This window comes from Xenopus laevis, chromosome 9_10S, assembly GCF_017654675.1.
Source record: "Xenopus laevis strain J_2021 chromosome 9_10S, Xenopus_laevis_v10.1, whole genome shotgun sequence".
NCBI lineage: Eukaryota > Metazoa > Chordata > Amphibia > Anura > Pipidae > Xenopus > Xenopus laevis.
In genome coordinates, this window is record NC_054388.1 from 80,510,455 (window position 1) to 80,526,162 (window position 15,708).

A 15,708-nucleotide genomic window follows, 5' to 3' on the forward strand; every position below is an offset into this window, starting at 1 on the left:
GGTGAGAAATTGTGTTTCTAGAAATATTTTATAAATACAAATTATAGCTTCTACATGTAATGTAAAATAAAAAAAACACACACAATAGGGTTTATTTTGTACATAAACAGATTTTTTTTTTTACAAAAATAAACAGCTTGCCAAGTTTTAAGAGACTAACTTTACATTTTTGTCAACAACTCTATAGTGGACAAAAAAATTATTTTTTTTATAAACCCCTTCAGCACCAAGGCAAATCAACGAATAGTAGGAATCTTCAGTAAAGAAACTACAATCAATTACCTATACCCCCATTTATAATTATAATATCAATTGTAGGTGGGATCACTGGTTTCATATTTCTGTATTTTGACACCCTATTGGGTTCATGTTTTAAAGGACAAACAAACCCAAATAAAATAAATAAAAGTAACCCATGTATATTTTTTTCTGGCTTGTTTTAACTTCACTGTCACTGGGCATGATTGATGCACATTCATTATGTGAATGGAATGAAGCCCCAGCACAGACAAGGGCATACCAACAGCACTAGTGCCGGGAGAGATCAAGGAAAGGGATTAGCAGAGTGTGTGCAAGTGCAAATAACTGAGCTGCCTCTGACCTGACGGACACATTGCTTAACTCGCTGGGAAACCAATGCTCAATATTATTACTTCTGTAAGTATAAGGACATTCAGATGGTAATTTATAATATAACTAAAAATTTGCAAAAAAATTGTAAAACTGCAGAAAAATTATTATTATTATTATTATTATATTAAGGGAACTGAATTAAGGGATTGGCTAAATTATATTGTGGTTAATGCATTTTGTAGCTCTGCAATAGCATATACATTACCCTACCTTGTTAGAGAAGTGACTTTCCACTATACTACAACTACTCTTTATAGAAAATAAGGCTCCCCTGTGTAGCCATTTTCTTACAAACATGGTGGGTAGTACGATTCATAAAATGGCCATACACAAGCAGATTTAAGCTGCCCATTCCGACCAAGCCCGTAGCTTACGTGCCCATGTATAGGGCCCCTGACAGGCAAGCCTAGTTGATATTTGGACGAAGATATTAATAAGGTTGGTTTAAAAATTGTTTTGGGAGAGAACCACCTTTGCTTGATGTGGTTCACACTGCTATGACTACTGTTGTTGTGATCTGATCAACAGGATATCGCACACTTCAAGGTGGGAATATCAGGGAAACAATGATTGGCAACCTCATCTGTATTTGACCTGCAGGGGAGGGCTCCGATACAATTGTTTGATGTGGAAGGCAAAGGGCACATTACATGCAAAAATCCACATACCTTAATTCTAGCACGGATTTGCAAATATTTTAGCTGCAGATAAAACTGTGAATTTTGCAGTGAAACTGCACCCGGTGAAACATGTCACTAATCCCTAACGATAGTCCCCTTCTATTAGGTTGTTTTAGATATTTATTTTATGTTAAAACTCATTGTATACCCAACATCTAAACATCAAAATAGAACATGTCCTGAATTTGGTTCTTGGCTGTTCTGGTCCTAGGAACTACACTTAGGAACTAGGAACCAGTGAGTCCTGCTTAAAAACGAGATGAAGGGTTTTAAGACAGGCAAGTTGTAGTTGTAGTTAAGAACAGACAGCCACAGACTGGATATATCTCCAGTCACATATTGATACTTCAGGCAATCTTTGGCTTTAAACTATAAACATATTTTAAACATGATATGCCTCATAAAAGTAACTTCATAAAAGTAATTCAGATCTTACCCATGGTACTCGGTTCCAGTGCAACACAACTTCAAAGTCAGAATTCCAAAAGTCCAGACAACCCAGAGCTGATGCATTTTGTAGCTGCAGGGAAACACATATCAGTAAGAGACTCAGCAGAATTAGACAATAAGTGCAGCCACCGGAATTAACTTATAAAATGCAGACGTGACAGAGGAATCTGAGAGGGTTTCCAAAAGTTTTACTCAGACTGGCCAGGCATGCCTGATTCTCTGTCTATTTTGGCTCTAGGCGTCCTGGCACAGTGAGTCAATGTGTTACTGTGCTTGTTTGATCTAACTGACATTGTCTAAATCCTTAATAGGAATGATCATTTTGCATGGAGTTTGTAATAAGAGCTGAGCTTAACATGCTAACAAAAGGCATCCACTTCTCCTTGTGCTCATGGCAAATGTGAACAACACCGAGTCCTGCAAAACCACCCAGCTACTAGCACAAAACTGCAGCAAGGGACATCAGCTCAGGGTAAAACAGGGCTGATTTTCATCTACAAAACATGTGGAATTCAAGATTGCTATTTTAAAAATGACCAAATTACATTGTAAGGGGCAGTTTATGATTAACTATTAGGCCCTTCTTAGTTGCACAGGGAGAAGTGAACTCCAGTTCCCACAATGTTTGGCAGTTCAGGAGGTTCTTATTCTCTGCGTTAATTTTTGACAAGCTAAAAATAAATGAAATGGCAAGGAAAAGTTAATACACAGAAAGGTACCAAAATGTTAGGCATTGTATTACCCCAGTATTGCTCCTGCTCAATAATATTTGCACCAATACGTGAATCTTGATGGTGCTCTACCATCTTGGTATTTTTTCCCAAGGCTCCCTTGTGTTTTTTGTATTCCTGTGGTTGCACTTAACAATAATTTGCTATTTTTCTGTAGTGCACATGCATAAGTCTATATCTGCTGCATGAGAGACTTGGCAAATGCTATAAACATGGAGACGGGTAGTAAGTAATATCCTCAGACTTATGCAAGGTTTACTTACCTAGAGCACTGTCCGGGGAAACATTTAGTGAATTAATGGTGACACATAGATTGTTTATAAGACTTCTGTTTTATTCTTATTTCTATTGCATGACTTTCATTTTGGGCCCATTTCTTTTTTATCTTGCATTGTCTCATAGCTATCAGTTTCCTGGCAGCCGGATAGCAGTCTAAATTGATGACCAATGACTAACTGCAAATTGTCTACACCATACTGAAAGTTAGTTGGAAACTTTGAAAGGTTTAGTTGGGGTACATGTCTTCAACAGTGTTATTCAGTGCTGTATTAATAGCCAGCAATGCCCTAGGTACCAGCCTTCTTACTGACCCTTTCGTCCCCAATCAGTGCATGCCGCAGGCTTTAGCTGTTGGTAGTATCTAGTGGCAGGCAGGGGACATTTTTTTCTTATATACAGAGACCTATGAGTGGATTTCTTCTGAAAGCTGTCCCTCTAAGGATGTGCCATCAGGGGACTATAATGAAAATATTAGCATACACATTATATTTTATTATAAGAATAATGACAGTCATGCAAATAACCCTCAAAATCTGCCACTTTTTCATAAACACATGAATATGTTAATACTATCTATAAAAGGAATACATTTACAAACATATTGAGTTTAGTATTTAGTAGAGTCAAACGATCCTCCGAGACTAGGCATAATCCTCAAAACACTACGTTAGTAGTATTCTGTGAAACAGAGATCAGTGTTTTACAGTACATTAGCCCCTGGTGATATAGTCTGGAAAGCTCAGGGTTGGAATAAGAATCACCACACCGCTAGCAGATTACAGAATTACATTTAGTAGAGGCTGCTCAGGTTCTTCCACTACAAACCCTCTATGTTGCACCTTAAAAACAACCTAAAACATCAAATACAATCTGGCTGCAATAGCCATAACAGGGAAACGGTGCAATTCTCTGAAAAAACATTGTAGAGTGTAATATGTAATGCTGTATACATTATACTACATAATTACATTATATTCAGCTGAGGCTACTCAGGTAAGCATCACATTAAGCAGCTCTTAGAGCTTACTTTAAATAAGATTGTCACTGGGGTCTTCCATGACCTTTATAAAAGCAGTCAGACTGGACCCTTGTGCTTTTACAGTATATGGCCAGGACACTCTATGGTTACTTTCCCTGGCACAGGTATGCCATTTGTTAAATGGCCATTATCCAGAAAGCTCCAAATTATAGGAAATCTCCCATGGACTCTATTTTAATCAAATAATTCACATTTTTTAAAATGATTCCCTTTTTCTCTGTAATAAAAACAATACTTAACTTCTGATATAATTAATCCTTATTAAAGTCAAAACAATCCTATTAGATTTATTTAATGTTTACATTATTTTTTAGTAGTATGGAGATCCAAATTACAGAAATACTCCTTATAATAACCCTTAGGTCCAACTAAAAAAGTGGCAAATTATCATTAAGCCATGATCTCTGCCACACTGGCATCAAAGGTCAGGCAATTAGCAGCAAATTTATCAAATAGGGGCACGTTTTTTAGCCGAAAAATAAATATGTGCGCATGTTGTTTCACTGACAATGTTTGTTTGTGCACAATTGCACAGGAATGGGGGAGGGGTGTATGATTGTGCATAAAAACAGTGTTGATGTGAAAATATGTTTTGCACTGCTTTTGGAAAGAGCCTTTCTGTCAGAATATTCTGAATGAAGTAATGTTGAAGTTAAGAGTTGAAAGAGGCAGACATAACAGATGTTTACCAGCCGAAGTTATCCTTTACTTTCTCTTCAATCTGTTCTTTGCTCTACTAGAGCGAGAGCCAGCTGCCCACCATCGTCTGTGCTGGTCTCCATTTTAGCATGCCAGTTACCCAAGATGCACGGGAAGCTGATGTCAGCACATCAGCAGGCTCCCTAGAGTATGTCTGAAAGATGCCCATTATGTTGATGAATTGAAGACAGGTTTTAAAAAACAATGGGGACAGAAATAAACAAATGAGTAGCATGCATGATTAGCTTCATGGCTGATCTTATTCAAACAAAAGAAAATGCATATATGGAAAAAGCTATGCTTTCCGACAATCCATTATTATTATTATGGCTTCAGTTCCACTTGCAACTGTATGCTGAAGATGTTTTAGGGATTCAGAAATAATCTCAAAGACACCATAATGCATATTTAACGAATATGAACAGCCCATTTATCATGGAAAAGGAAAAGGAATACATTCAGGGCTTTACTAAGCAATATGTTTTGAACAAAGTGAGAGGGAAGAATGCTACACATAAACATCTTGCTGTTTCTAAATCTATAACTGGTCAGTATATTGACAATTTAATTGCAAAGAAACTACAAATGCAAAAGTACATGTGTAGCTGTCCTGCTCATGATACTATTTTACAGATAAATCAATGGGGATATCAGATATCTCATGCTATGGAGCAGGACAGGAAAAGCACTGAACTTTTGTGTTGACTCTTGAGAGTACAGTGGACGGCAATGAAGGAAAATTTTTGACATGCACTAGAAGTGACATCACACGTAAGCGCAATTATCTGAATGATTATCCAGTCGTCATACTCTACCCCCAAATGCACAATTGCTTTCCAGGGATGTCGCTGAATGCTATTACGTGTGCATGGAATTTCATGAAAACCTTGAAAAATCGAGAATGAGGCTAATATCAGGTATGACACTAAAGAAAATGGGGGGGGGCTTGACCGCACTGAAACATGGATTTCTGAGGACTGTTAAGGATGGCATTATAACCACTAATCTGTTCGTTGAAGGGACAGGCAAGAACGTTTAAATTAATTTGATTTCCATAGTTCTAAATGTATCATCCTTAAAGGGCATGTAAAGGCAAAAAAATAAAATCCCATTTATACTTTCTTTAATGAAAAAGAAACCTATCTCCAATATACTTTAATTAAAAAATGTATACTGTTTTTATAAGAAACCTGACTGTATGCAGTGAAATTCTCCCTTCATTTACTGCTGTGGATAGGAATTGTCAGATGGTCCCTAACTGCTGAGCAGGGAAACAATCATACTTATGAACAGCAGGAGGAGCCCCGTCTTACTTCCCAGCCATGCAGAACTCAAGCAGCTTTGTTTATGACGATCCCTAAGCAGCCCAGACCACACTGAGCATGTGCACAGTCTTAGGGGCTGAAGGAGTTACTTCGAGTGAAGGATTCAAAGTAAAAAAACTTCGAATTTCGAAGTTTTTTTGGGGCTACTTCGACCATCGAATGGGCTACTTCGACCACGACTTCGAATCGAAGGATTCGAAGTAAAAATCGTTTGACTATTCGACCATTCGATAGTCGAAGTACTGTCTCTTTAAAACAAACTTCGACCCCCTAGTTCGCCATCTAAAAGCTACCGAAGTCAATGTTAGCCTATGGGAAAGGTCCCCATAGGCTTGGCTAACTTTTTTTGATCGAAGGATATTCCTTTGATCGTTGGATTAAAATCCTTCGAATCGTTCGATTCGAAGGATTTTATCGTTCCATCGAAGGAATAGTCCTTCGATCGTTCGATCGTACTATCAGCGCTAAATCCTTCGACTTCGATATTCGAAGGATTTCAATTCCCAGTCGAATATCGAGGGTTAATTAACCCTCGATATTCGACCCTTAGGGGCTGATTCACTAACTTCGAGTGAAGGATTCGAAGTAAAAAAACTTCGAATTTCGAAGTTTTTTTTGGGCTACTTCGACCATCGAATGGGCTACTTCGACCTTCGACTACGACTTCGAATCCAAGGATTCAAAGTAAAAATCGTTCGACTATTCGACCATTCGATAGTCGAAGTACTGTCTCTTTAAAAAAAACTTCGACCCCCTAGTTCGCCATCTAAAAGCTACCGAAGTCAATGTTAGCCTATGGGGAAGGTCCCCATAGGCTTGCCTAACTTTTTTTGATCGAACGATATTGGATTATAATCATTCGAAACGTTCGATTTGAAGGATTTTATCGTTTGATCGAAGGAATAGTCCTTCGATCGTTCGATCGTACTATCAGCGCCAAATCCTTCAACTTCGATATTCAAAGTCGAAGGATTTCAATTCCCAGTCGAATATCGAGGGTTAATTAACCCTTGATATTCGACCCTTAGTGAATCAGCCCCATAGTCTTGCAAAGATGTTTAACAAAGTTACAAGATGATGACCCCCTGTAGCCAACTTTGAAAGCATAAATTATTTGTTTGACTAGGCTTGTGGTGCAGTAAGTTCATGTTTATATTTAGTATACAAAATACAGCATTTCTAGCCTTATTCTATTTTAGACTTTACATGCCCTTTAAAGGGCAGTTTTTAAAGTAATCCAGAATAGCACGGAATGATGTTAAATGCTGAGAAGCAGCTATATCCTAAATTAAAGTTTATAAAGGTTTATAATTTAAGAATTATTAAAAAAACTAAGAAAAAGAAAAATGTATATCCCTAGTCATGAAATTGCACTTTATGTAAGTAAAAAATCCCTTAACAAATTACTTTAAAAAAGATATTGGATATAAAATTGGATATAAATATATCTTTTTCTGCATTTTTCTGTTTTTTTTGAGGAACAGGGGAAGATCTTGGAGTAAATATAGTGAGTTCTGTTTTTAAAAGATTCAGTTGATGCTGAGACATCCAGGAGGAGACAGCAGAAAGGTAGTCTGTAACTTGGGAAAGGACAGAAGGAGAGAGGTCAGGAGTAGAAAAGTAGAGTTGGATGTCATCAGCATAAAGATGATACTGCAATCCAAATGACTGAAGTAATATAGATTGAGAACAGCAGAGAGCCTAAGACAGAGCCTTGAGGAACTCAATAGGGGCAAATTCACTAAAGGGCACATTTTTGCCAGCGACCACTTCGCTAATTCACTAAAATATGAAGTTGCATCGTAGCGTTACTTAAGCTGGGTGAGCATTTACTAGCGAATTTTCTCTAGCGTTCATTTTTGACTTGCGAAATGTCGCAAGCACTCTTGCGCTTAGGTTAATTTGTACCTTAAAGTCGTATGGACATCATTAATAATAATGTTGGTGCAAATGCTTGAAGGGGCCACTTTTTCAAACAAATGTCCAATGAGCCATAATAAAGACAAAAGAGATCCTATAATGCTCTAGACATGAGCCCATGTGGCATGCCCTTCAAATTAGTTTTAAAAAAGTATTCACACATAAATCTTTAAATAGTTCAGACTTTTGAAGGCGATCCCGCTTTCAAAAAAGAAAAGTCGCCAGTGTTTATTTACAACTTTAATGCATTCCCAGCATACAGGATATGATGTCACTGACATAAGATTGAGGAAGATGTAGCTTCGCTTTATCAGTTCGCCTGGTCGGAGGTGGCGAAGTATACTCTGGCGAGAAAGGTAACTTTCTGTAAAATTTGCATCTTAGTAGATTTGCAGAGTAACGAACGTTCCCCAGAGTGAAAAGTCGCCTGGCAATGTGTAAAGAGTGTGAATGAATTGTCCTCTATGCTTGTTAGCGATGTCCCTGCAGGTAAGATTTCTGGCGAATTGTCTGTAGCTACAGACACTTACTGAATCTTCCAAATGGAATGAAATTGGAAATTCTCACTGATGAATTTTTTTTAAAATTGGGAATATTTCTCCTTTTTTTTTTGTAAATCTGCTCATAAATATTAATATGGAAACTGTCCTTGCTATAAATATAATGGATATTTAGGAAACAGTTTTTTAGATATAGATATTAATTTAGATTTAGATATAGAACTGATATTAATTTTTCCTTATACTGTACCTTAATTTGTAAGATATGTAAGAAATTATGCTAAAGGAAAACTATGCTATAGCATTATTCTCTTGAGTTTATGCCATTTGGGTATATGTAATAATGCCTCCCATTGGTAATTACACTGCAGTATTATTATTATTATTATTATTATTATGTGATAATTATGAAAAAATGTTGTCAACTTGTACAATCAGATTGAAATTATCTCTCTCTCTCTCTCTCTCTCTCTCTCTCTCTCTCTATATCTAGTTTTATTTAATTTTTTTTGAATTGGTCTCCAATAGCTTCCCACCTTTTCTACTGCTATTCTTGGAAAGTTTTCACATACTCAGCCTTACACCGCTTACTAAACATGGGCCCCTGTGCTCTCAAGCAATAATTCTAGCTTTTAGAATTACAGGCTGACAGCTGCATTAGCTAATACATCACAAACAGAGGCTTGTAAGCATTACTATAAATTTCTCCAATCCATAGGGACTGAAGGTTTTAGAACCATTAGGTGGCACTAGATTACTGTAGTTTTAATTCCCAGCAATAGGCAGCAGGATTCTAAAAAATAACACAGGGTCCTTGAGGTATTGTGCTGGGTTCTTTTGTTAGACAAAAGCAAAGTGATTGGCAATTTGGCATGACTGACTGTAGATCTGTGAGCACATATTCACCTAGGTCACATTTAACTGGCAGCTTCTTTTTTAACCCTTATTTAAAGGTCACTTCTATACAGAGGTGTTGCTCTTTCATCGTACAAGAACAACTGCATATACCCACACTGATTTAATGACATTTTTTCCCTCTTCCAAAGGTCAAATATTCATGCCAGTGAATTAAGACAAGCACACACAAACACAATTGCACCAGGAAACTCAAAATTGAAAATTGATATTTTCGCCTATATTTGCTATTTTTGTTTTGTTATTTTTAATTTTTCCCTTTCGCTCTCCTCCACTCCTAATTTCTCACCATATAGACAGAGATATTTGTAAATGTTAGTATCCGTGTGTGTTTATATTAAAAGCAAAAATGTAATTTTGCACAGAGAAAAATAAAAATCTTTTTATTTGCTCTGTGCGTTACATATTCTAAAAAACTTTTTGGTGTGTGTTTGTGTGTAGATATACAGTATACTGTATATTATTGTTATGTGGAGCAGAATGAATGAAGTCTGTTTAAGGTACATCAAGTATATGGAACTGAAATGCACTGTATTTATAATGGTTTCTATATAAACATATAGACAGAGGCTTTCAGCTAATTCTCATGCTTTCTCCAATTAATGCATAGATGCAGAACCATGAGCATACACACTGTGCAGATATCTGCATGAGATTTATGCATATCTATTTTTACCAAGTCATGCTGAGCTGCCAGCTACACAAACTACATCATGAACATGAAGGAGTCTGTTTTATATGCCTGGTCTACAGCCTTTAAATAGCCATATGCACATGCAGCTAAAAATGACAGTCATGTCCATCACAATAAATGACATGGAGATGAAATGACTTACCCCAAATCACACAAGCTCATCCAGCATAAATGAGTTTCCAATCTCTGTTTCATGGATGTTATGCAGTTCTGTATGAACAGTGGCTGGTGTAGATGCTGTGCTAAGGCATCTGTATAACAGAGACATGCCAGCATCCATGCAGATAGGAGATTTTAAATTATGCAATTAAATGAATGCAAAAATAATTATATCTCTGCAATAAATCTGCTATTCCTGTCTATAAAGCCTGCAATCTAGTATGCATGAGATATTGGTACATTCTTATATGAAAGTACTCTGGGCTCTGCATTAACCATACAATGGCCAAAGGCTTAGAATACCAAACCACTTAATAAGGGGTTAAAAGGACTTTGATCAGAGCAGTGTCGCCAGTAGGCTTTGGTCTTCAGTTACAAAGGAACTGTAAGAAGGCATCTTTGATTATAGAGCTAATACTGTACAAGGAAGGATGAAATGTAAGCTTGGTTAAGAAGCTTACTGAATGAAGAGGAAAAGCATGTGTCTAACACCCTCTTTGTTATCTTAGGGATTGATGTTTTACTACTAGATTCAGGGGGTTATATATCAAAAACTGATTTTTTTCCCCCGATTTTTTATTAAAAAGTCTGATCAAACTAGAATCCATGATGTGACCTTTTTATTATTAAAGAAGCATGATTTGATTGGATCTGGGAAAACTCAATACAATCGAGCAAAAACCTGAATCGTACGTTTTTTCCCAAATTGTACGGGGTTTTTTTTTTTGCTTTTTCCCCGAAAAGTCTGAATTTTTCAGCTTTTTCTCCGAAAAGTCAGAATTTTTCAGCTTTTTGCCGGAAAAGTCGGAGATTTTCGGGCTAATTCCAGCGCAGAGCACCGAAACTTGGAATTAGGATAGGGACCTCTCCCATTGACTTATATACAACCTCAATGGGTCTGAGATGCTGGGTTTTCGGATTCAGACTTTTTCCATGCTCAGGGTATAATACATCTCGAAAAATGTGAGGTTTTTTTTCCACTAGAAAATTTGGATTATATAGTAAAATAAACTCGAAATTTTCTAGTTTTTGGGATTCTGACTCTAATAAATAACACCATTAATGTCTCGTTATTTTTTAAAACTTAAAAAAAAGATAGTGTATTTGTCTTTTTTTTTTTTTTTTTTTAATTAAAGGTCACATTATTGACAGACATGCAGTTAAAGCTTCCTGTAATATAGCAAGAAAAAGATGAATCAGCCTGCTGTTTCTTGCCCAGTAATTGGCTGCTACTTCTCAGCCATGGGTACAGAGATGTTCTCAACACAATCCAACAAGCTGGAAATGTCTATCGTAAATCATAACCTGTGTGCTGCAAATGCATTAAAGTTCAAAAAATACTGGCAACTGTTTTGGGTACCCGGTTTTCTCCAGACATTTCCTAACATTTGGAACATTAATTTTACAATGGGCTCATGTGTAGGGCATTATATAAATTATCTTGTCTTTATTAAAGTTCCCTGGACATTTGTAATAAAAGGTGGTAACTTCAAGCACTTGCACCAACATTTATAATACAACTTTAAATTACCCGCCCTATGCAAATTGACCTAAGCGCAAGATTACTAGCTAATTTTCACTAGGCACAAACAAACACTAGTGCATCATCGGTATGAAATGCTTGCACTGCCAAAGTAATTATAGCAAAAAGTCGCCCGTGTTCGGTGCACAGGGTGCAACTTTGCATTTAAGTGAATTATCGTAGTGGTAGCGAATTTGTGCCTGGCGAAGTTTGCGATGTGTGCGAAGGGGTCGCTGGTGAAAATTCACCCTTTAGTGAAACTGCCCCATGGTGTGTGAGCAGCTGGCATGGACTCAAAACAAAGAGGGATGCAGTGACCCATATAGACATACTACTTAATTATATTGTTGAAAAACATAGCAAAAATGCAGTATCTGCAATGTGAAGAGCAGGATTAACATGTTAAATGGCAAAATGGCCCCTTTTCAGAAGCAGCGCTTTCACACCCTTCAATTGCATGCCATACAGTTTGTACAGTATTCAAAAGGAGCCCTGCACAAATTAAGTCAAGATCTTCCTTATCCATCAAAGTTAGTATAAAATAGCATAAGTAAGACTTTTTAACAGGTTACAAATACAGGATTACTAAAATGAAGATCTTACTACAATGGGACTGGTCTACTTGCCATCAAATGGGGAAATGTAAAAAAGTTGCAAAGAGAAAAACAATTCACAAAAATACGAATAAAAATGTGCATATCGCAATGTAATTTTCTTCCTGTTATTGCATTGTGAATTCTTATTATGCACTGCACACAAGTGCTTGAAGGTGTCATAATCTTTCAGAGCAAACATAACTATTTCAGTAAGAGGTTTTATTACATTCACTGCACACTGGCGCAAACTATTAATGTCACAATCTTCCACGGACGTGGTTGCGAAACAGTTTGGGGTTTGCAAAAGCTATATTAAATTCAGGGAAAGGAAATTTTGTCCGTGCAAAGTCATACATTTTAACATTGTGGATAGTTTTTCAGTTACCGACTTTTATTACATTTATTACCGTCAGGAAGGAATTTTTCACCCCTCTGAGGCAAACTCAGACATTCAGACTAGATCAACTAGCAGTCAGGCTTCATTTAGACCAAAGTGTATGAACTTGTTTAACCCAAGTTACTATGTAAGTAGTCACAAATGATATCCTTTATTTAGGGCTCTTACACACAGGCATTTTTTCCTTCGCTCCCATGCATTGCGCTTTCTTCTGTTCAGCTGCAGGGGAGCGCAGGAGTAGACACACTCAATTATTGTGAAGGGGGCTGTACTCACACAGACCTATGTAAGCTGCAAATGCAGGTGGGACCCAGTATGTTGCATTTCACCTGCGTTCAGTGCATACATGCTGCTGTGTGAGTACAGCACCCTCCACAATAATTGAGAGCGCCCATGTGTAAGAGCCCTTAATAAATAGATTCAAAATCATACTTAACATACTCACTGTGCAAACATCTGTATGAGATAGCTGAGGACCTAGTATGATTCTCTTTTATAATGGAAATTCTGCTCTATTGGTGTAGTGACAGGAAAGGTATGAGGGGTTAGCAAATAGTCTATTGTTTCAGAAATCAGGCTCCCACATTTGTAAGTCAAACTAGACAAACTCCAGGCCGGCCCCCCCCCCACCAAAAATCTTAGAAGCGGCCTGTTGCCAAATGCAACTTAACCGGCCCAGCTCTCCCAACCCATTCGAGCGCATGCGCTCCTGCGCAGGAACCAGCTTCCCCGGTGATCAAGCGAAATGCAGGCAGCAGGTTTGCGAATCTGCAGTGATTGGCTGTAGAGGAAGCTAACCCCATGGTCCGGGACCCCCTTTTCCCCAGGCCCCCCGCGACCACGGGGTCTGCTTCCTCTATAGTTATGCCACTGCCTTAGACCATGGGACCACTTTTAAAAATATATTTCTTCCTAACTCAAACTCTACTCTCCTAGTCTCTTTTCATCACATACTATAATCTATTATTTCTTCTATTTACCCTGTTTGTTCTCATGCCAAAGCATGGAATGGCCACGAAATAGGCCAAACATTTAAAAGCAGGAGGGCCCACTGGTGTTTAGCTTGACACTGTGCCTCAGTGTAAAGTAAAATAAAGTAAAAATGCATGAATGGGATTATGCGATAAAAGATGAATGGTTTTCTGAAGGTCTATTTACCTAAAGAAACCAATCAGCATGATCAATCCCTCACCTGTAGTCTGCAGGTCTGCAGGTTGGGCTCCCATGCAATTAGGGTTGCCACCTGGCCAGTATTTTACTGATGGCTGATCCCAATGTTATTAATAGGGAAAAAGATAAATATATAGGAAGGCCAGTATTTTTTTCCAGAAAAGGTGGCAACCCTACATGCAATATGATTTCAAATATCCTTTTTTTCTAAAAAGTTTAAAACACATATACATTTTGCAACTTAGTCACATAGGATCACCATATGCTATAGCTTTTCAATATAGTACGTTCCGACAAAGATAAAGTAGGCAAATCCATATATATAAATATTTGCATATGCAAAACAAGCACACTGATATATTTTCTGCAAAAACACAAAGACAGGCAAATGGACTAGAAAAAAAGTTAATAGTCATAAAAGGCAAATAAACAGCTTTACAGGTTTGTAAATATGTAAGTACATCTGTTTCTAGGCAGTTTTATAGAGAAGCGTACAGATTGAAATACAGTATGAACTAATGAGATACAAAAATGAAATTGGCAAGTTTTAGAGATTGCTTTTAAATTAAAGATGAAGGATTCCAAATTATTTTATGAAGCACTGAAAACTGGCAGGTATAAAGGAAGAAAGCTTCGGATGATATTAGAGGACTTGGGGTGACAATTCTATGTGTTTCGATGTGTTACTGTGGTGAGGGGAACTGAAATATCTGTGCACCAGAAGTCATGCCAATTCTGTGAGGAACACTGCATTGTGGGTAAAAAAGATGGCAATTTGTGTTTGAATTTTGCCCTTTGTGCATTGCAGTGAGTTTGCAGATTGGTGTAATCTATGACAACCAGTAACATGTTTGTTTTTAAATAGGTGACAAGTAAATGCCCCATTCTGATCTCTTAGGGTTTTAAAGGGGTGACTAATCTTTAGGATTTTATAGAATGCTCAATTGGTTTCAATTGGTCGTATTTTTTTAAATTATTTTCCCTATTCTTCTAACACTTTCCAGCTTTCAAATGGGGGTAACTGATCTTATTGTTATTGCTACTATTTATTACTCATATTTCTATTCAGGTCCTCTCCTATTTATATTCCAGCCTCTTATTCAAATTAATGTATGGTTACTAGGGTTAGTTGGATTCTAGCAACCATATTGCTGAAACTGCAAACTAAAAAGCTGCTGAATAAAGAGCTAAATAACTCAAAAACCACAAATAAATGATACCCAAATGAATTTCACCCTCTATCACCCTGATCACTAAAAAGGTTCCAGGTCCATTAAAGATATATTAAATTTGCACCAATGCATAAATGTAATAAAATGAAAGATGTAGGATTCCAAATTATTCGCATTGTGAAGTTTTTTTTACTGACTATTATACATTCCCCCATTTATATTCTGACAACAGTATCCTTTTAAATGACTATTCAGTATTTTCCTTCCCTTGAAACCCAAACTTTTACTTATAGCCAAGTTCACTGAAATGGCCTACTGTATAGCTGTAGTCAGCAGCACAATTTGCTCTGAGATAGAAATCACTTGTTTGTATTATTAGATTTCATATATATGTTATTAGATTTTGCTTATAAATCCCTGACATATTTAGTATCCCTGATAGCTATCTGATTATCTATGTAAGTTGTCCAAGAACACAATTTGATTATAATCTCAGCCAGGAAAGAACCTCATTTCCTCTTGTCAGATTTGTATTATATGCACATAATGTACTTCCAAGTTTGTGAATTGCAGTGCAGTCCTAATACTCAACTGCCTAAATAACGATACATCATTTTAGTCCAATTAAAGGCATCTTAAAGTCCAACCATCCCTTTTCTCCTTGAATCATCAGCCAAATATTAGTTTGCACCTAAAGCATTATGAATATCTGAGAATTATTTGATGAAGACAGACCAGAATTGTGGTCCCCTTCCTATACTATTACAGATATGGAATCTAATATCTTGGAAACCTGTTATCCAGAAAGCTCCAATAGACTCTATTAT

The 15,708-nt window shown here is 37.0% G+C and overlaps 1 protein-coding gene across 1 annotated transcript in view; it reads right to left on the reverse strand.

Annotated features, from left to right (window-relative positions):
- The window catches only part of LOC108703065 (carboxypeptidase O), a 39,788-nt gene extending 35,194 nt beyond the window's left edge, over positions 1-4,594 (reverse strand). Inside the window, 4 exon segments of the mRNA XM_018239017.2 lie at positions 1,750-1,833; positions 4,502-4,520; positions 4,523-4,555; positions 4,558-4,594. Coding sequence (XP_018094506.2) covers positions 1,750-1,833; positions 4,502-4,520; positions 4,523-4,555; positions 4,558-4,594 — 173 coding nt within the window.
- Between the last annotated feature and the right edge of the window lie 11,114 nt (positions 4,595-15,708).